Source organism: Coregonus lavaretus (genome assembly GCF_964263955.1).
Source record: "Coregonus lavaretus genome assembly, chromosome: 10".
Taxonomy (NCBI): Eukaryota; Metazoa; Chordata; class Actinopteri; order Salmoniformes; family Salmonidae; genus Coregonus; species Coregonus lavaretus.
In genome coordinates, this window is record NC_139997.1 from 52,427,258 (window position 1) to 52,450,567 (window position 23,310).

Sequence of the window (23,310 nt, forward strand, 5' to 3'; positions counted from 1 at the left end):
AAAAAAATAAGCAAACACGTTTGGTGTTCGCCAAAAGGCATGTGAGAGACTCCCCAAACATATGGAAGAAGGTGCTCTGGTCAGCTTTTTGGCCATCAAGGAAAATGCTATGTCTGGCGCAAACCCAACACCTCTCATCACCCCGAGAACACCATCTCCAGAGTGAAGCATGGTGGTGGTAGCATCATGCTGTGGGGATGTTTTTCATCGGCAGAGACTGGGAAACTGGTCAGAATTGAAGGAATGATGAATGGTGCTAAATACAGGGACATTTTGAGGGAAACCTGTTTAAATCTTCCAGAGATTTGAGACTGGGATGGAGGTTCACCTTTCAGCAGGACAATGACCCTAAGCATACTGCTAAAGCAACACTCGAGTGGTTTAAGGGGAAACATTTAAATGTCTTGGAATGGCCTAGTCAAAACCCAGACCTCAATCCAATTGAGAATCTGTGGTATGACTTAAAGATTGCTGTACACCAGCGGAACCCATCCAACATGAAGGAGCATGAGCAGTTTTGCCTTGAAGAATGGGCAAAAATCCCAGTGGCTAGATGCGCCAAGCTTATAGAGACATACCCTGTTTTTTTGTCTTATTTCTTGTTTGTTTCACAATAAAAATATTTTGCATCTTCAAAGTGGTAGGCATGTTGTGTAAATCAAATGATACAAACCCCCCAAAAAATCAATTTTCATTCCAGGTTGTAAGGCAACAAAATAGGAAAAATGCCAAGGGGGGTGAATACTTTCACTAGCCACTGTATGGAAATGTCTGCTCTACCCAAAATTACAACCAAATAATTGCAGCATTACCGCAAAAATGGAAGAGGAAAGTGGAAGGGGGAAAAAGTTAGAAGAACATAATTGGTTAAAGAAAATTGTGATAAATAAAAAAGTATACCAGTTTCATTTAAGGACCAAAGGATTGACAACCGTCCCATATAGATTGCAAAATAGTTGGGAAGAGATTTTTGACGTACCGATTTCATGGCATAGTGTTTATGAACTGATACGCAAAACGACACAGGATTCAAAACTTAGAATTTTTCAATTTAAATTATTATATAGAATTCTTGCTACCAATAGAATGTTATTTATATGGGGGATACAATCTTCCCAGCTCTGCAGATTTTGCTGTGAAGAGACAGAAACATTAGATCATTTGTTTTGGTACTGTCCATTTGTAGCTTGTTTTTGGACACAGGTCCAGGAATGGCTAATGGTTTGCAATATTTACCTGGCGCTAACCCTGCAGATAGCACTACTGGGTGATCTGAAAAGTCATAGTCAATCGATCAATAATATAATAATACTTTTAGCAAAAATGTTTATTTTCAATTTACAATCTGTAGAAATAATGAGAATAGAAAGGTTCAGTACTTTTGTAAAACATCACAGTACAGTTGAAAAATATATGGCAAATAGAAATCCAATATGGATGGTGTTAAGAGATAGATGGGTGGTGTTGAATGGATTTGAAGGATGGGACTAATAACAACTAACAACAACTAATAACAACAAGATAACTAATGTAAAGCATACTGTGACCATAATAAGTATATAGGTTATAGGCTGAGAGCTTTTGTGTATTTCAAGGCCTACCTTCAAACTCAGTGCCTCTTTGCTTGACATCATGGGAAAATCAAAAGAAATCAGCCAAGACCTCAGATAAAAATGTGTAGACCTCCACAAGTCTGGTTCATCCTTGGGAGCAATTTCCAAACGCCTGAAGGTACCATGTTCATCTGTATAAACAAAAGTACGCAAGTATAAACACCATGGGACCACGCAGCCGTCATACCGCTCAGGAAGGAGACGCGTTCTGTCTCCTAGAGATGAACGTACTTTGGTGCAAAAAGTGCAAATCAATCCCAGAACAACACAAGGACCTTGTGAGGATCCTGGAGGAAACAGGTACAAAAGTATCTATATCCACAGTAAAACGAGTCCTATATCAACATAACCTGAAAGGCCGCTCAGCAAGGAAGAAGCCACTGCTCTAAAACCGCCACAAAAAAGCCTTTAAAACACATTTAAAGGCTACGCTACTGTTCGTTTGCCCAGTGACAAAGAAATGATCAGTCTATAATTTTAATGGTAGATTTATTTGAACAGTGAGAGACAGAATAACAACAAAAAAATCCAGAAAAACGCATGTCAAAAATTTTATAAATTGATTTGCATTTTAATGAGGGAAATAAGTATTTGACCCCCTCTCAATCAGAAAGATTTCTGGCTCCCAGGTGTCTTTTTTATACAGGTACCGAGCTGAGATTAGGAGCACACTCTTAAAGGGAGTACTCCTAATCTCAGCTTGTTACCTGTATAAAAGACAACTGTCCACAGAAGCTCAATTGGTAGAGCATGGCGCTTGTAACGCCAGGGTAGTGGGTTCGATCCCCGGGACCACCCATACGTAAAAATTTACGCGCACATGACTGTAAATCGCTTTGGATAAAAGCGTCTGCTAAATTGCATATTATTATTATTATTATTATTATTATTATTATTATAATCAATCAGATTCCAAACTCTTCACCATGGCCAATACCAAAGAGCTCTCCAAGGATGTCAGGGACAAGATTGTAGACCTACACAAGGCTGGAATGGGCTACAAGACCATCGCCAAGCAGCTTGGTGAGAAGGTGACAACAGTTTGTGCAATTATTCGCAAATGGAAGAAACAGAAAATAACTGTCAATCTCCCTCGGCCTGGGGCTCCATGCAAGATCTCACCTTGTGGAGTTGCAATGATCATGAGAACAGTGAGGAATCAGCCCAGAACTACACGGGAGGATCTTGTCAATGATCTCAAGGCAGCTGGGACCATAGTCACCAAGAAAACAATTGGTAACACACTACACCGTGAAGGACTGAAATCCTGCAGCGCCCGCAAGGTCCCCCTGCTCAAGAAAGCACATATACAGGCCCGTCTGAAGTTTGCCAATGAACATCTGAATGATTCAGAGGAGAACTGGGTGAAAGTGTTGTGGTCAGGTGAGACCAAAATCGAGCTCTTTGGCATCAACTCAACTCGCCGTGTTTGGAGGAGGAGGAATGCTGCCTATGACCCCAAGAACAACATCCCCACCGTCAAACATGGAGGTGGAAACATTATGCTTTGGGGGTGTTTTTCTGCTAAGGGGACAGGACAACTTCACCGCATCAAAGGGACGATGGACGGGGCCATGTACCGTCAAATCTTGGGTGAGAACCTCCTTCCCTCAGCCAGGGCATTGAAAATGGGTCGTGGATGGGTATTCCAGCATGACAATGACCCAAAACACACGGCCAAGGCAACAAAGGAGTGGCTCAAGAAGAAGCACATTAAGGTCCTGGAGTGGCCTAGCCAGTCTCCAGACCTTAATCCCATAGAAAATCTGTGGAGGGAGCTGAAGGTTCGAGTTGCCAAACATCAGCCTCGAAACCTTAATGACTTGGAGAAGATCTGCAAAGAGGAGTGGGACAAAATCCCTCCTGAGATGTGTGCAAACCTGGTGGCCAACTACAAGAAACGTCTGACCTCTGTGATTGCCAACAAGGGTTTTGCCACCAAGTACTAGGTCATGTTTTGCAAAGGGTCAAATACTTATTTCCCTCATTAAAATGCAAATAAATTCATAACATTTTTGACATGCGTTTTTCTGGATTTTTGTTGTTGTTATTCTGTCTCTCACTGTTCAAATAAACCTACCATTAAAATTATAGACTGATCATGTCTTTGTCAGTGGGCAAACGTACCAAATCAGCAGGGGATGAAATACTTTTGTACACACATATATATAGGTATATATATATATATATATTTGCGAGAGAAAAAAACATATGGGGATTGGAAGTGATGCAGACAATTACATTGATTGAAGTGACAATCTATCTAAAGCTGATCTACCCCCTAAAAAAATAATAAATAAATAAAAAGGTCTTACAGTAGTTCTGACTGCATACTTCTTTACTCTTACTTGAGTAGTTTACATTTACTTGAGTAAATTACAATCTAAGTAACAGTACTTTTACTTAAGTACAGATTTTTGGTACTCTACCCACCTCTGCCTTGTGGGTGGTTTTATTTGCCCCCCAAGTCTTCTGAGCAAATGACATAAGACTGTATAAACACCAGGAAATCAGCTCCAAGTGATTTTCATTTTGGAAATCTGTTTCCAAGTATTTCACCGCATATTAGAGAGATACGTAATTGTATACAAATGTAAGCAAGGTTTGAAATGATTGTTTTAGTCAAATATTATATCTGTTTCGGCTTCTTGCAGTCAATTTTTTGTCTAGAAATGATTCATAATTATGTTCCAGCCCCCCGACAATCCGTTCAAGCAAAAAATCATACCACGGCTGAATATAGTTGATCATTCCTGCCCTATTGGATTTCTTGCTTATTGTCTTTTATATCATACCAGAAAATTGAACATTTGAAGTGCTTTAAAATATATTTATTATTAGGCTAACTTATTAAGTCTTCCACATGGATTTTTTGCCCTTTCAAAGCATTCCAAAATTTAAAAAACACTCAATCTACAGCTGCTATTCAACATTTACATTTACATTTAAAACATTTCAATTCCATAGTGCACAGTACTGCTATGTACTGCATTTAAAGACCCAGATATCTTCTGTTCAGCATTTCAAAGTCTAGGCATATGTTATATTTTATTATTTCCAAATTAAAAAGTATAGCATGGGATGCAATTTATTGCAGGGTCCAGCTGTTTATTGTGCACCAGAGAGTAGGGCATGTTTAGCTTTTGTGCAAAATGCTGCTCACAACAGGCAGCCCCATGATCTCAACAGAGGATTGTGCTGTTTCCACTTTTAAAGGGTTTTGTTGCTCCATTACCGCATGTGGAAAATATGTGACAGCTGTGAGATTCTAGGGAGAAAGTAGCAAAGTATCAGCTTTACATCACACCAATGCATAGGAATGGGAGTTTGTATATATTCTAAAGTGGATTTAGAGTTTAGAGGGCTTGATGATTAGTTGACAAGTTAAATCAGATGTGCTTGTCCGGGGCTACAACAGAAATGTGTGCTGTTGGGGGTACTGGAGGACTGGAGTTGGGAAACACTGGCTTACACAACAGTTCTGGCTTCAAATCAAGGAATCTAAAGACCAACTCTGCATTTGTCATTAGAGAGGAGTAAACCAAACAACATGCAGAGCTTGTTTTCTCTTACCTGAGTAGCTAGCTTTGATGTAGCTAAAATATTAATGCTTCCCCTATTCCTCTCTGATTTAGAATATACCATTGCACAAACAACCTGCTGATCTAGGCCTACACCAGCACTGGTATCAGGCTGTATTAGCTAGCTAGTTACATTTCCTCTGACTAAGTACATATAGCTAGCTAGCTGGCTAGCTATCCAGCTAACTAGCGATTAGCATTGGCGGTTAAAACTATTTTTTCACACAACTTGCTAAGAACACAAACTAAGTGTTCGCAGACAGTAAGATACAAAAATGAATAGTGTAATATAGAACGATTGCAGATTTATATTAAGAAGCAAAGTAAAATCAGCATTGTCGTCACCAACATCTGCCAGTGAACAGCAAGTGGTTGTGACTCATAGTAGAGCAAAAACAGCTCTCCTTGAGTGACAGGGGGCAGGGCTTGGTGTGTGTGGAGGGAGAGAACGGAGTAAACTATAAAAAAAGAACATTACACAAGGCAGAGTGGTGTAACACACTAAACAAACCAAACATTAAAATACCGTTATACAGTGGGGAAAAAAAGTATTTAGTCAGCCACCAATTGTGCAAGTTCTCCCACTTAAAACGATGAGAGAGGCCTGTAATTTTCATCATAGGTACACGTCAACCTTGAAATGCTTCTTACGAAGCCACTCCTTCATTGCCCGGGCGGTGTGTTTGGGATCATTGTCATGCTGAAAGACCCAGCCACGTTTCATCTTCAATGCCCTTGCTGATGGAAGGAGGTTTTTACTCAAAATCTCATGATACATGGCCCCATTCATTCTTTCCTTTACACGGATCAGTCGTCCTGGTCCCTTTACAGAAAAACAGCCCCAAAGCATGATGTTTCCACCCCCATGCTTCATAGTAGCTATGGTGTTCTTTGGATGCAACTCAGCATTCTTTGTCCTCCAAACACGACGAGTTGAGTTTTGACCAAAAGTTCTATTTTGGTTTCATCTGACCATATGACATTCTCCCAATCCTCTTCTGGATCATCCAAATGCACTCTAGCAAACTTCAGACGGGCCTGGACATGTACTGGCTTAAGCAGGGGGACACGTCTGGCACTGCAGGATTTGAGTCCCTGGCGGCGTAGTGTGTTACTGAGGGTAGGCTTTGTTACTTTGGTCCCAGCTCTCTGCAGGTCATTCACTAGGTCCCCCCGTGTGGTTCTGGGATTTTTGCTCACCGTTCTTGTGATCATTTTGACCCCACGGGGTGAGATCTTGCGTGGAGCCCCAGATCGAGGGAGATTATCAGTGGTCTTGTATGTCTTCCATTTCCTAATAATTGCTCCCACAGTTGATTTCTTCAAACCAAGCTGCTTACCTATTGCAGATTCAGTCTTCCCAGCCTGGTGCAGGTCTACAATTTTGTTTCTGGTGTCCTTTGACAGCTCTTTGGTCTTGGCCATAGTGGAGTTTGGAGTGTGACAGTTTGAGGTTGTGGACAGGTGTCTTTTATACTGATAACAAGTTCAAACAGGTGCCATTAATACAGGTAACGAGTGGAGGACAGAGGAGCCTCTTAAAGAAGAAGTTACAGGTCTGTGAGAGCCAGAAATCTTGCTTGTTTGTAGGTGACCAAATACTTATTTTCCACCATAATTTGCAAATAAATTCATTACAAATCCTATAATGTGATTTTCTGGAAATTTTTTCCTCAATTTGTCTGTCATAGTTGACGTGTACCTATGATGAAAAGTACAGGCCTCTCTCATCTTTTTAAGTGGGAGAACTTGCACAATTGGTGGCTGACTAAATACTTTTTTTCCCCACTGTACAAGATAAAGTAAAAACCCAAACCGGTCCTTGCATCAATAACGGTATATAGTAAAATATGGTATACCGCCCAGCCCTAGGCTTGGTACTCTAAAGTAACTCACCCCTACTGTTAGATGGAGACGGAATGTGAGGCGACATCAAGACAAGTCTGTCTTTGTCTTCCCTCAATGTCTCAGGGCTCTATTTTCGGCTGGCGCTAAGGAGGAGCAAGAGTCAAAAGCACATTAGTTTGCAATTTCGTCATGTAAAAACTGGTACACTGGCATCTTCCACCCGTTACGCCAGGTTCAGCAATTTACCTGTCTAACATCAACTCGCTTGCGCTGAGGTGGGAGGGGTGGAAATATTTGAGGTGTGTCCTTAAAAACGTGTGTTAATATGCCAATTTCAGTCAGCACAACTAGGGATATTTAAGCCCAACCAAAAGCTGGTCTTAGCGGTAATGGCATTGATTTGCCAGCGAAAGCGCACACAGTAACCTTAAGTAAATCACCAATGTTTTATTAAAATATCAAGAGGAGCAAAACCGTCAACAGACATTCCCCTTTTTTTATTTCTATTGGACATTATTTTTGTCCAGCTTCTGTGAAAAAGCTGTGCGACGCCCATTGCATGAGAGGTGTCAGTGACTGTAGGACACCTGTTTAGGAACATTCAGTTATTTAAAAAGACTGCTTTATTGTTTTTAGTTAATCATTCCTCTTTTGGGCCTAACTGTAAAATCGCCGGAATTCCGATCGCTCTCTGTGGCACTGAATCCGCTTGTAGGCTATATTTGCCTGTTTGTTTGTTTACCTTTCACGTGGCAAAGTCACTAACTGGCCATATCAACGGCGATGGTAGGCTACAGATATACAGTGCCTAGTGAAAGTCTACACACCCCTTGCACAGTCTTCACATTTTGCTACCTTAAAATAAAATGTTTTCCTGCTCCACAAAGAAAATGATAGAAAATGTTCCAAATGAATAAAAAATTTATTGCATATGTCATCACACCCCAGAGTTAATATCTGGTGGAAGCACTTTTGGCAGCCATTACAACTGTGAACAATTTTGAATAAGATTCTACCAACTTTGCACAACTCTTAAGGCAACGTACCCTGAGTGTACAAAACATTAGGAACAACTAACATTGAGTGGAAGCCCCTTTTTGTCTCAGAACAGCCTCAATTCATTGGGGCATGGACTCTACAAGTTGTCGAAAGCATTCCACAGGGATGCTGAACCATGTTGACTCCAATGCTTTCCACAGTTGTGTCAAGTTGGCTGGATGTCCTTTGGGTGGTGGACCATTCTTGATACACACAGGAAACTGTTGCGCTTGAAAAACCCAGCAGCGTTGCAGTTCTTGACACACTCAAATCGGTGTGCCTGGCACCTACTACCATACCCCGTTCAAAGGCACTTAAATATTTTGTCTTGCCCATTCACACTCTGAATGGAACACATACACAATCCATGTCTCAATCGTCTCAAGGCTTCAAAAACCTTCTTAACCTGTCTCTTCCCCTTCATCTACACTGATTGAAGTGGATTTAAAAGGTGACATGATGATAGCTTTCACCTGCTTAGTCTGTTATAGAAAGAGCAGGTCTTCCTAATGTGTTGTACACTCAGTGTATATTCAGACAAATTCAACTAACTGTTACAATTTTTGGTTCTTCATCAAATAAATGTTTTTGTTTTCAAATAACTGGCATATATTCATATACCTTCAAATATTATTTGAATTTCAAAGACAAGTGGTCATTCTCAATTTTTCATTCTCAATTTTTCCCCTAACCCATCTGTCTATCTCCTCATTTGAATTCCACGCTGTCACAGTCACTAGCGCATTTAAGCTTAATATCCTTGTCATCTATCGCCCTCCAGGTTCCCTTGGAGAGTTTACAGAGTTCATCAATGAGCTTGACGCCTTGATAAGTTCCTTTCCTGAGGATGGCTCACCCTTCACAGTTTTGGGGGATTTCAACCTCCCTACGTCTACATTTGACTCATTTCTCTCTGCCTCCTTCTTTCCACTCCTCTCCTCTTTTGACCTCACCCTCTCACCGTCCCCCCCTACTCACAAGGCAGGCAATACGCTTGACTTCATCTTTACTAGATGTTGCTCTTCTACTAATCTCACTGCAACTCCCCTCCATGTCTCCGACCACTACTTTGTATCCTTTTCTCTCTCGCTCTCCTCCAACACTACTCACTCTGCCCCTACACAGATGGTAACGCGCCGCCGCAACCTTCGCTCTCTCTCTCCCACTACTCTCTCCTCTTCCATCCTATCATCTCTTCCCTCTGCTCAATCCTTCTCCCTCCAATCTCCTGATTCTGCCTCCTCAACCCTCCTCTCCTCCCTTTCTGCATCCTTTGACTCCCTGTGTCCCCTATCCTCCCGGCCGGCTCGGTCCTCCCCTCCAGCTCCGTGGCTTGACGACTCATTGCGAGCTCACAGAACAGAGAAGAAAACTAAACTCCCTGCCGACCTGGCATCTTTTCACTCCCTCCTCTCTACATTTTCTTCATCTGTTTCTGCTGCTAAGGCCACTTTCTACCACTCTAAATTCCAAGCATCTGCCTCTAACCCTAGGAAGCTCTTTGCCACATTCTCCTCACTCTTGAATCCTCCTCCCTCTCTGTGGATGACTTCGTCAACCACTTTGAAAAGAAGGTTGACGACATCCGATCCTCGTTTGTTAAGTCTAATGACACTGCTGGTCCTGCACACACTGCCCTACCCTATGCTTTGACTTCTTTCTCCCCTCTCTCTCCAGATAAAATCTTGCGACTAGTGACTGCAGGCCGCCCAACAACCTGCCCGCTTGACCCCATCCCCTCCTCTCTTCTCCAGACCATCTCCGGTGACCTTCTCCCCTACCTCACCTCGCTGATCAACTCATCCTTGACCGCTGGCTATGTCCCTTCCGTCTTCAAGAGAGCGAGAGTTGCACCCCTTCTCAAAAAACCAACACTCGATCCCACTGATGTCAACAACTACAGACCAGTATCCCTTCTTTCTTTTCTTTCCAAAACTATTGAGCGTGCCGTCTTTAGCCAACTCTCTTGCTATCTCTCTCAGAATGACCTTCTTGATCCAAACCAGTCAGGTTTCAGGACTGGTCATTCAACTGAGACTGCTCTTCTCTGTGTCACGGAGGCTCTCCGCACTGCTAAAGCTAACTCTCTCTCCTCTGCTCTTGTCCTTCTAGACCTGTCTGCTGCCTTTGATACTGTGAACCATCAGATCCTCCTCTCCACCCTCTCCGAGCTGGGCATCTCCGGCGCGGCTCACTCCTGGATTGCGTCCTACCTGACCGGTCGCTCCTACCAAGTGGCGTGGCGAGAAGCTGTCTCCGCACCACGTGCTCTCACCACTGGTGTCCCCCAGGGCTCAGTTCTAGGCCCTCTCCTTTTCTCCCTATACACCAAGTCACTTGGCTCTGTCATATCCTCACATGGCCTCTCCTATCATTGCTACGCTGACGATACACAACTAATCTTCTCCTTTCCCCCTTCTGATAACCAGGTGGCGAATCGCATCTCTGCATGTCTGGCAGACATATCAGTATGGATGACGGATCACCACCTCAAGCTGAACCCTGGCAAGACGGAGCTGCTCTTCCTCCCGGGGAAGGACTGCCCGTTCCATGATCTCGCCATCACGGTTGACAACGCCGTTGTGTCCTCCTCCCAGAGTGCGAAGAGCCTTGGCGTGACCCTGGACAACACCCTGTCGTTCTCCGCTAACATCAAGGCGGTGACCCGATCCTGCAGGTTCATGCTCTACAACATTCGGAGAGTACGACCCTGCCTTACACAGGAAGCGGCACAGGTCCTAATCCAGGCACTTGTCATCTCCCGTCTGGATTACTGCAACTCGCTGTTGGCTGGGCTCCCTGCCCGTGCCATTAAACCCCTACAACTTATCCAGAATGCCGCAGCCCGTCTGGTGTTCAACCTTCCCAAGTTCTCTCACGTCACCCCCCTCCTCCGCACACTCCACTGGCTTCCAGTTGAAGCTCGCATCCGTTACAAGACCATGGTGCTTGCCTATGGAGCAGTGAGGGGAACGGCACCTCCGTACCTTCAGGCTCTGATCAGTCCCTACACCCAAACGAGGGCATTGCGTTCATCCACCTCTGGCCTGCTGGCTCCCCTTCCTCTGCGGAAGCATAGTTCCCGCTCAGCCCAGTCAAAACTGTTCGCTGCTCTGGCACCCCAATGGTGGAACAAGCTCCCTCACGACGCCAGGACAGCGGAGTCACTCACCACCTTCCGGAGACATTTGAAACCCCACCTCTTTAAGGAATACCTGGGATAGGATAAAGTAACCCCCCCCCCCCAAAAAAAAAAAAAAAATATTAAAAAAACAATAAAATTGGAAAGTGGTTATCCCACTGGCTATAGGGTGAATGCACCAATTTGTAAGTCGCTCTGGATAAGAGCGTCTGCTAAATGACGTAAATGTGCCCTTGAGCAAGGCACTTAACCCTAATTGCTCCTGTAAGTCGCTCTGTATAAGAGCGTCTGCTAAATGACTAAAATGTAAATGTAAATGTATATAACCTCTATTCGACTACCTCAACTATTTGAAAAGTTGGTATTTTCAAATAAACTACAAAATACAACTATTTTCTGCCGAGGTCTGGTTCACACAGTATTAGCCACTATTGACAGGATGTGATGCATGAGACAGCCTGTCTCTGTGGCGATATAATATTAAGGAGTATGACCATTTTTTGCCAGCCGATCTGTTCATCTCAACCTTTCATATTCAACAATGGCTGTCTCCAGGATGGACAGCAGGGTAGGCAGCAGTGACATCAGAAGAGTGAAGGATGATGACCCAGCGAGACACAGCGGAAGGAAGAAAGGAACAGGGGGTGTGTGTGGGTGGGCTGGAGGGGGGGATAATAGTTTCCAAAATAATGATTGCCTTATTGTGAACCCAGAGAGCATATTTTTCCATTGATGCTTTACAATAGCAGTACAATACCAGAGAAGTGTCCACTAGTGGCGCAGCCAGGTGATGTATTCCACAGTGGGAAGCACTTTTCCAGCCCAGGCAGGCCAGCGCATTGGTTTTATGTCCCTACTGACACCAGCCATGACAGGCTCTCAGAGAGATGCATCCTGGTGGGTCAGTGCATCTGGCTAATGCTGCATAGGAGCAGCAGAAGCCAGATGAAATGACTCATCACTCCTTCACTGTGCAAGTTCGCATCCTAAATGGCACTGTATTCCCTATTTAGTACACTACTTTTGACCAGGGCCCATAGGGCTCTGGTCAAAAGTAGTGCACTTTACAGGAAATAGGGTGCCATTTGGGATGCAGCCTAGGCCATGCTTCTCAGAAGATGACACCACCAGCCACCGTCATAGATGGTCAGCCAGCTTCCAGCCACAGCTTTACAGGAACTGCCTAATATAAGAGCCTATTTCAATGAATGGTAAAATAAACAGTTTCCCTTTTGTCATAAGACCTCCTCTCAGTGAGACTGATACCGCCCCCCTTACCCCAGTCCCTGGCAGTTTCATGTACCAGGGCCAAACCAATGTGCCAAACCAATGTGCCAAACCAGGAGATTGTGATCTGGTGTAATCATAAGGCATATCTGAATCTCACTCGCCACTCTGAAAGCACACCCAGAGCGGTCAACAGAGGATGAAGCAGCTGAAAACATGGTTAAACATAAGAGGGAATGCCCCAACTAAAAATACTCACTGACTTCATATGACCTCCAATAGGCCTACCTGCTTACCGTAATCTACACTCAGACCATATTCCACAATCTACACCAAGTATTCATATTGGCAAATGTGTCTGGCAGGTGCTCAAAAGAAAGGTGCCATGGTGACTCAACACAGACATTTACAGAACTTACTGGCAGCCAGATACCTGTAAGTTACTGTAAAAAAAGGTACAGTATGTTACCGTAAATTCCAAATAAATGTTGGTTTAACAGCACATTACAGTAAACTTTACAGTGATGTACTGTTAAACCAAAGTTTCTTTGGAATTTATGGTAACATATTGTACCTTTTTTACAGTAACGTTAACTGGCTGCCAGTAAGTTATCGTAAAAACAACAGGATATTTTGTACAGTGTAGATTTTGAAAGAGATTACGGTCATCTTTCCGCCCTAACTGTTTATAGTCTTATATTCATAGCCTTACCAAACCATGATATATCATGCTTTTATATAATATATTATTTTGTAAGTAGTTAATATTTACATAATAATGGATTTGTTATGGAGAAATAGCATTTGTCAGTATTGGATGATCTATTTAACACAGATGGCCACAGAAAAAGGAACTGGAACTCCCTCCAAAAAGGAACTGATGAGATTCCCTCCATTTGTGTGGTTCTCGTCTAAAATATACATTTTTGTGGTTATCTGTTGGAGCCTGGAGAAGCTGAATGTGGATTCCATTTAATTAGTTCATTTTCCGAATCGACTCATATAATTACCAAACCAAGTCACATGGTTCAGTGACCCAGGCACTAACACTGTATTCCTATTGGTACACCTGTATGATGGTATATTACAATGGTATTTTAGCCCTTAGGGCCAATATTTATTTATTTTGTTATTTGTCAGGGACCATGTACAACATGCCATTGCACCAGATTTATCTAGATAGCTCATTTTCATCTGTAATTCCTGGTATAAAGTAGTGGACTAAAGGGAATAGGGTGCCATTTGAGACACAACCATATAGTGTGAAACTATGATTGTACTGCAAGGTGTGCACAGTGGTTTTCCCATTGCAGTTCCCAGCTCACCTGCAGGTCGAAGAACTTGCTGTAGCGCCTGAAGATGACCTCTGTGCTGCCATCAGACCAGGACACTTTGATGATGTAAACCTACAAATAAAAAAAAGGGTGTTATCGTTAAACCTTTCTTTCCTACAGAGCCATACCAGGTAGGTGTGACGACCATGATCCATACCAATTGGCATGTATTTATGCTCTTGTTTTAGTAACAACAATAACAGTGTAATAACCTCTGTAAGGAATTGGTAAAATCCCATGATTTATTTTCTAATCCATGGTCACACAATAGTCCACAATGAAGTGGTTTCAAGGGAAGATGTCATTCAAGTAAATAGAGTTGGTATATTGTGTGCTAATTTAGTGTCATGTCTGCCATTTCCACAGACACAGAAGGGATATCCTTTCATATGAACTCACTTCCCACACCGTAAGATCGTAATTTCCAATGAAATAGGAAATGATCATGCTTACTACTCACGTATTGGGCTAACACTATTGTAGTCTAGTCTTACAAAGGATGCATGGACATATGACATACCACCACCATGAGACAGCAGAACATTGTATTACATTGCTAAATACTGGACTTTTTCATAGTCAAAAACAGCCTAACTGACCGATCCTGTCTTCTGATGTTTCTATCAGTATTTTTCTTTATTTTCAACTATATTTTCAATTTAGGGGTGTAATGAAATACTAGAAGCTTAGGTATTCTGCTTGTGACATCAGTGAAACCAACCCTGTGTAAATATAAAATATTGTGCATCACCCACCCAAGATCAAAGTACTAACTAGACTGTGAATAAAAAATTAAACATCTTGCAGGGTGTCGACTGTCGTCATGCAATAATGGCCTGCTGGTGCTGGCTGACATACAAGCACAACACACACTTTCCTTTTTTTAAAGAGAGGAAGAGCAAAAGAGAGGCTGGGAGGTGATCGGACGGAAACTCTCCAGTGATTGTGTCTGGCTGAGTGCTTCTGTTGGCCTCTGTCCCAGGCTGGGCCAGCTTGGCCTGTCCCTTTTCCCCTGCCTTCCCGGTATGACAACAAGGCTGTGGAGGAAGCTCAATGCAGGACTCAACGCATGGCACACGACCAGTGAACCAGTGAACCAGTAAACACAGCAGATGGAGCAGACACAGGAGCTCAAGAACTTTATATCCTGCACCTCACGATGCTCACTGTGTATTGGCATGTAAGTATTATGTAACTAGTCATCATTATCACCGTACATCCAATACTCACACCCCATATCTCATAGGAGGACTGTTTTTTTAAATAGGAATAAAATACCTCCATCTGCCTCAGCCCACGCTCAGCTCCTAATCCTTCACTGTGCATTAGAGATAATTCAAAACAGAAAAGCTGTGGCTTGGATACAGCGATGGAAACAGTGTTGTGATGCACTGATCACAAGCACCATCAGAAAGTAGAATACTGCATCGTGTAGGCATGCTTCGTCATGTTGTGCAATGTGCACACAAGGTATTCTCAATATCTTTCTGAAGGCTCAGGATCTTCGTAGTAGGAAGTTTGTAGAAGTTAAGATTGCTCCACAAAAAGTTGGTGTCAGGACTAAACACAAATGGGCCAGACAGTCTCAAACTGCACATTCTGCTTCTGCTCTCTATCCCAGACAGAAGTGTGCAGAAGGGCATCCCTTGTTCAAACATTCCACCAATGCCTTGTGTGCTCTGAGCTGACAATGACCTTAGGAATAGACGAGTGAGTAGTATGCTTCCTGGTTACCAAATACCTATGCCCAAAGCCATGGTTTTCTAGCCCAGTGTGTAGCCTATAGAGGGTTGCCAGTTGATGTACGACACCTCCTGGCGGCCATGTTGGAAGACCACCGCATCAATTATTTTGACAACAACTGCTGAGTGGCTACCCCAAGCGTCATGATAACAGTGCCTAAAACGAGTTGATTCAGCACCACGGTCAATTTTTGTGCAACAAGGCAGGAAAGACAACAGATATATATATATATATTTTTTACAGATAACCCGCAATCATGAAACACCAAGGAGATAAGACTCAAGAACTGTCAGAAAACCGAAGAAACCTTTTTGGCCGTCCAGACAGCTGTCAGTACAGGATCTGCTCCGATCATTTCATGACAGGTAAGTCTGATCGATTTATAGTTTAGTTTAGCAGTTATGCCAACCAGGTGTTAACAACAAGACTAAATTAGCCAACATTATCTAGCTAGCTTGTAGGCTATCTATTAGCATGTGTCAATGAGTTTCACGTTTTGGGGAAGCTACTTCTTCACTATAAAAATGTACCTTCATAACAAAGGTTTGCATGCATCTCTCATCGCATTTGCTAGCGAAGGTATTCACCCCCTTGGCATTTTTCCTATTTTGTTGCCTTACAACCTGGAATTAAAATAGATTTTTTAGGGGGTTTGTATCATTTGATTTACACAACATGCCTACCACTTTGAAGAAGCAAAATAAAATAAAAATTGTGAAACAAACAAGAAATAAGACCAAAAAACTATCTTGGGGTATGTCTCTATAAGCGTGGCACAACTAGCCACTGGGATTTTTGCCCATTCTTCAAGGCAAAACTGCTCCAGCTCCTTCAAGTTGGATGGGTTCCACTGGTGTACAGCAATCTTTTAGTCATACCACATATTCTCAATTGGATTGAGGTCTGGGTTTTGACTAGGCCATTCCAAGACATTTAAATGTTTCCCCTTAAACCACTCAAGTGTTGCTTTAACAGTATGCTTAGGGTCATTGTCCTGCTGGAAGGTGAACCTCCATCCCAGTCTCAAATCTCTGGAAGACTGAAACAGGTTTTCCTCAAGAATTTCCCTTTATTTAGCGCCATCCATCATTCCTTCAATTCTGACCAGTTTGCCAGTCCCTGCCGATGAAAAACATCCCCACAGCATGATGCTGCCACCACCATGCTTCACTGTGGGGATGGTGTTCTCAGGGTGATGAGAGGTGTTGGGTTTGCGCCAGACATAGCGTTTTCCTTGATGGCCAAAAAGCTCAATTTTAGTCTCATCTGACCAGAGTACCTTCTTCCATATGTTTGGGGAGTCTCTCACATGCCTTTTGGCGAACCCCAAACTTGTTTGCTTATTTTTATTCTTTAAGCAATGGCTTTTTTCTGGCCACTCTTCCGTAAAGCCCAGCTCTGTGGAATGTACGGCTTAAAGTGGTCCTATGGACAGATACTCCAATCTCCGCTGTGGAGCTTTGCAGCTCCTTCAGGGTTATCTTTGGTCTCTTTGTTGCCTCTCTGATTAATGCCCTCCTTGCCTGGTCCGTGAGTTTTGGTGGGCGGCCCTCTCTTGGCAGGTTTGTTGTGGTGCCATATTCTTTCCATTTTTTAATAATGGATTCAATGGTGCTCCGTGGGATGTTCAAAGTTTCTGATATTTTTTTTAGAACCCAACCCTGATCTGTACTTCTCGACAACTTTGTCCCTGACCTGTTTGGAGAGCTCCTTGGTCTTCATGGTGCCGCTTGCTTGGTGGTGCCCCTTGCTTAATGGTGTTGCAGACTCTGGGGCCTTTCAGAACAGGTGTATATATACTGAGATCATGTGACAGATCATGTGACACTTAGATTGCACACAGGTGGACTTTATTTAACTAATTATGTGACTTCTGAAGGTAATTGGTTGCACCAGATCTTATTTAGGGGCTTCATAGCAAAGGGGGTGAATACATACGCACGCACCACTTTTCAGTCATTTTTTTCATTTCACTTCACCAATTTGGACTATTTTGTGTATGCCCATTACATTAAATCCAAATAAAAATCCATTTAAATTACAGGTTGTAATGCAACAAAATAGGAAAAATGCCAAGGGGGATGAATACTTTTGCAAGGCACTGTAAGCCTACTAGCCTATTCCTAATGTGATGAGTAGATTGGATAGTCATAATTTAGGCTATATCAGAGACATTTTTAAAAACTTTGCACTGGAAAATGTTTCCCTTTGATAAACATTTAATGCAATTCTACTACACTTCATATGCCTGGAGACATTAGCATAATATTTTTTAATACGATAGTAGCCTAGGCCTACTCTGCTGACACTAACAACAGATCAATAAAAACGACCTAGTCTTGAACGTAGCCATGTTATCTAGGCCTACGAAAAGGGATCATGGCTAGAAGGGATCCAGCTTTTGTCAAATTAACGTCAAAAGGAAATGTTTTGAATTTTAGCTAACCCTAACCCTTTTCCTAACCTTAACCTAATTCTCCTAACCTGCTAAGTTAATTCTCCTAACCTGCTGCGTAAGGTCTCCTGACCATGAAATAGGGACACACAAATTGTGCAATATGACATCCATATAACCTGGAGATGGACATTATTGTCAAAAAAAACTCCAGTGGCACTGACCCAATGATAACTTGTTGAGAACTTTATTCATAAGAGGAGGGAACATGTATGGACATTACAGCATAGGACAAAGCCCTCAATGGAATAGGACAACCTGCTGTGTTGACTATTGGTTGTTCCAGCCCAACATTAGATTTGATCTTTATATGACACAAAAACACCTGAATGAATTAAACACAACCAAACAATTAAGAGCCCTGATGATATAGGTGACCTGAAGAAGTAATATTCTAACATCAGGTGTTAGACAATGTTATTGTTGTGATAGTCTTAGCCAAACCATCTTCATTATCACAGTGGCACCTCCAAGTGCCACTCAGACCTTCTGGGAGAAAAGTATCTGGCATTGAACTTGGTAGTAGCAGTTGTGTCTATGTTTTAAACTAAGGATCCCATCATCTCCTGCTTCCAGACATTTCACCATGTAGATTACAAGGGTTGGATTTGCACTAAACAATTTAATGTCAGCACAAGGTATGTATAAAACATAGTATAATGATTAGCCTCAAACTTGGTCTACTGGTATCGTTTTTTAAATTGAGAACATATAGCTGAACAATATGTAAACAATGTGTGAGTTAAGCTATTATCTGCTTCAGATGCACAATGTCAAGGGGTGCATTGCAAATGCCCATAAGGATAATGCCATCATACTGTAGTAGGCCTATGGCTGCATTGGCGTTGCATGTCATTAGCAGCTGCAAAATGGATTTACATGGCTGATATCCTGAAAAAAGAGTGACAATCAAATAAAACTAATTGGAGAGCTTACGACTGAACAAAAAGGTCATGTTCATTTGAGAATAAAACAAAGAACCAGACATTAGAGACAGATTCCCTTCCCCTCTTTATTGCAGGATTGTGATCTGTGATGAATCAACATTGAATAATCATTTTTAAGTTAACAATTAAAACAAGTTTAAACACTTCACTTCAAAAAATCAACACTTTCATATAATTTCAAAGTGTACAAGTAAGCTAACTCATATGTAAAAGGTTAGACATCTTAGTAACAAGTAGGCTATTATTACTAAAGCATAATTTCAGGTGAACAAAAAAAAGTAAATACCAGAGGTGGTCAACCTCGCTCACTGATCCCCGATCTACTGGGTGAACAGACTTCTGTTCCAGCCCAGCAATAGCACACTTGATTATCAACTAGCTAGGTTTGCTAAATTGAAATCAGGTGTGTTAGTGCTGGGCTGGAACAGAAACCTGCACACCCAGCAGGGTTGGCCTGCTCCAGTTGTAATAGGTTGTGTGCAGGGAAGCACCCTTATTCTCTTGGGACATCTGCAGACAGGGCATCTCAGGACAGAAAACATCCCAAAGAAACAGGCTGCATTATACTCAAATTAGACAGCACTGAATAGTATGTTGCTAGATCTCTCTGTCCTCAGTTTTTCTCACTAGGGACTGGAACTGGATAGTATTTTTATAATGTCCTCCCAAAAAGGTACAGTACCTGCCCTATCCAGAGTAGCCTTCTACTCTCCTTTCTCTGACAGCTGGAACTGCTAGCTAATCCTTTCACCCTCCTCCATGGCTGTTTTCAAGTTACAACAATAAATACATCAAGATGGCTAGCTAACTAGCAAATATGAAGTTAGCTAGCTGGTGATATTTAATTCACTTGGCTAGCTATACAGTATGTAAAGTTATCTAGCTAGTGAACAATATGTTAGCAGCTCATTTGAGTTAGCCTGCACACAAAGTTCCTGTAGCTATCATTTTCTAAATATATTTACTTATTTAAATAGGTTCTCCCACTGCCTCCGTTTTCTGGGTCCTTAGAAAAACTAAATAATGGGCAATCTTCCAGAAGTTTCAGGTGGTAGCAAAACGCAGCTAGCCATGTGGATGATTGGAGGACTTCCACCAGACTGACTCTGGTCTTCCAACATGGCGCTTGGTGCGGTTGCTAGGTGATTTGTGACGCAACTGCAAGCCCTCTATAGGAGAGTATAAAGGCCTGGTAGGCAGGGCTACCCAAACAATCATACGGCAATGCAAACCTTGGACAGATTCTCAGCTTCTGGAAATAAATATGGTTGTCTCTCAACCATTCGGAAATAGACATTGGACCAATGTCTTCGGGATGTTTGGAAAAGTCTGTGTCAGGTTTTCTAAAAACAGACACGTATCATGCCCTCCACTACTTCCAGAACCTCACTGGTGATCTCATTGTTCTTACTCAGGTGATAGGAGGATAGCTTTCTGCATATAATTTTACTCTAGTTTACTGTAATAGTAATATAACATCCAAGTTGCAGCAGTTTTGGAAATAACTGTTATTAATATTAGTATTGTGATTTGTATGTTTATTAAAATTAAAGTTATATAATCAGGTGTACATTCCCAGCAGTGTCCAAAAGAGTTGAGCAGAAACCAAAGCGATAACTTAGGCTATATTATCATTATTTGACTAGTAGCCTAATATAGGCCTAAACGGTCTTAGAATTTGTATGTAAAACTACACCCAGAATCTGGAAAGAAGTGCATGCCTGATGCCCCGTTATTTCAAGATGTTGACAAGTGTTCAGGTCCAAAGAAAAAAGAAACCTGGAAATGTAAAAATATTAAATTATCTTTCCTTCTAATTTTCTTTAGATGAATGCAACAAAGTCGCACTGTAATCTTTTCTTGCAGCAACTGTTTTGGTAAAATGTAATTTGATACTCCCTTTGTTTTTACCTTTCCTGACCAGAGCAGCCAGCGAACGAAAAAAATATAACTGAACTTTAATAGAAGAAAAGGGTTTTGTGGCATGTACTTTCCTACAATATACAGATGTGGTCGGTCCTCTACTGTAGAAAAAACAACTTGGTGACTCACATAGTGTTTGTTCGGATTTCTCCTCTTCTGGACATCTTGAACTGTTACTTCGTGCACGGTCCGCCTTGGCATGATGTTCTCTTTCAGAGCCTCCACTAAAAACAACAGCCCGGTTTTGGAACGATCAGACCCAAATGACAAAGTTTACGCACCCCCTTTTTGTCATTCGCGTGGGTCAGATCCTTGATTGCTGAATGCAACAAATGCGATTTCGTAGATGTTCCACGTCAGATTTCCTGTCCCATATTCAGTCGCTACTCTTCTTGCCCCGTCCCGCAGTTGGCTATGTCCGAACTTCTCTGAACCAATCTCCCAGCCTATCCCAGCTCACCGACTCTAGTTTGATAACTGGAAAGTCTACACCACCGACCAGCCCCGTCTGCGACTCTTTAAATCAGGATGACGTTTATTGGGATGAGTCTTGTCCTGGAGGCAAACTGAGCGATTTCCGCTAGATACAATAGTGTGTGATTGCGGCCTGCCATTCGGGGCGTTCCTGCATGTGGGCAATACTGCATCTGCATGAACGCCCCCTCGAGCATCCCATTGGTTCCTGCATGAAGGCCCCCCTTTAGCATGGTATTGTCGTGCTTGTATGACACTTTTGATATTCTGAATTTCCCCTGATAGTCTATGCTAAGTCCTATCTTAAAAATGTACCAATACAAGTATAAAGAGGACTCCCCAAATTGCGGGCCACATTTACACCCTTCTCGCTAGATGGGGCAAAGTCAAAATTGGCTATATTGTAAAGATTCATGAAAACTAAAATTGGCTTTTTGGTCTTACTTTAAGGTGAGGGTTAGGCATTAAGGTTAGCAGTGTGGTTAATGTTAGGGTTAAGGTTATGGTTAGGTTTAAAATCAGATTTTATGACTTTGTGGCTGTGCCAGCTAGTGACCACTCTGCAGAGCTGCCTCCAGGGCAAGATTCATGATGGAAAACGCTGCCTCTTTAAAGCGAAAGGAGCACCACAGTCAGCAACAAAGAGGAGATCCAGTATTTCAAAGGTTATTATCCAGGATATAAGCATGTTCAAATCTCATATTGAAGTTTACTGGGTGAATGTCTTTGGGCAACTTTTATTTTTGATACACTTCTTTATGAAGTGGAATTGATCCCAAAGCTGTGGGGAAGGAGACAGATTTTAACTGATTTTCAGCCTTTACTGTTATAACCCATCTATACAGTTATTATTACTAATTTACATTCTGGTTATTGTGTGATTAGCCTATAATATACTGTGTACAAAACATGACATGGACTCACCAGGTGAAAACTATGACCCCTTAATGATATCACCTGTTAAATCCACTTCAATCAGTGTAGATGAAGGACAATGGGAAAAGGGGATACCTAGTCGGTTGTACAACTGAATGCATTCAACTGAAATGTATCTTCATCATTTAACCCAACCTCCCTGAATCAGAGAGGTGCGGAGGGCTGCCTTAATCGACATCCACGGCGCCCAGGGAACAGTGGGTTAACTGCCTTGCTCAGGGGCAGAAGGACAGATTTTTACCTTGTTAGCTCCGGGATTTGATCCAGCAACCTTTCGGTTACTGGCCCAACGCTCCTACCCGCCAGGAAGGGGAGGAGACAGGTACATTTTTTTATTTTTAAGCCTTGAGACAACTGAGACATGGATTGAGTATATTATGTGCCATTCAGAGGGTGAATGGGCAAGACAAAATATTTCTAAACCACACATATGTCTGGCAAGTTTCCCTCATGCCCACAATAATTCTAGACCAACAGCAGGGTGTAGAAACCCAATGCTCTTATCTGTAACGCAACATCAGTGGCTGGTCTTCTTTTCTCTGTCATCAATAAATATAGGTGACACATCAATGGATGAGGATGAGCCATCCCTGAAGGTTGTGGTGGTGGTGAGCCAAAACTCACACAAGCTGCTGCTCCTCACTCAAGCTGCAGCTGAGCTGTTGCTCATGTGTGTCACCAACAGGTGGGTGGTGTATGTACAAAACCTACTGTATAACCTCTGAGCTAAGCATATAAACAATGCAGGTATAATGGGTTGGCTCAGGGCGGCAGGTAACCTGGTGGTTAAAAGTGTTGGGCCAGTAACCGAAAGGTTGCTGGTTTGAATCCACGAGCCGACTAGGTGAACAATATGTCGGTGTGCCCACCACCAAGGCACTTAACCCTAATTGTACCTGTAAATTGCTCTGGATAAGAGCATTGACAAAACTGTAGAAGGTAATACAATGGATAAAGACAAGATGCTAATGATTTGGCATCCTCAGTGATAGAGATTCTGTTTTGGAATCCTTTCTAAAGTCCCATTTCAGATATTTACTGTGAGGAGG

At 42.4% G+C, this 23,310-nt stretch overlaps 1 protein-coding gene across 1 annotated transcript in view; it reads right to left on the bottom strand.

Annotated features, from left to right (window-relative positions):
• Positions 1-21,300, bottom strand: part of LOC311136525 (SH3 and PX domain-containing protein 2B-like) — a 118,216-nt gene extending 96,916 nt beyond the window's left edge. The window contains exons 1-2 of the mRNA XM_084170687.1: positions 20,981-21,300; positions 13,775-13,855 (exon numbers count right to left, since the gene is read on the bottom strand). Of these exons, the coding sequence (XP_084026813.1) occupies positions 13,775-13,855; positions 20,981-21,052 (153 nt within the window). The 5' untranslated portion in view covers positions 21,053-21,300. The remainder of the gene's footprint in view (positions 1-13,774; positions 13,856-20,980) is intronic.
• Positions 21,301-23,310: the final 2,010 nt, after the last annotated feature.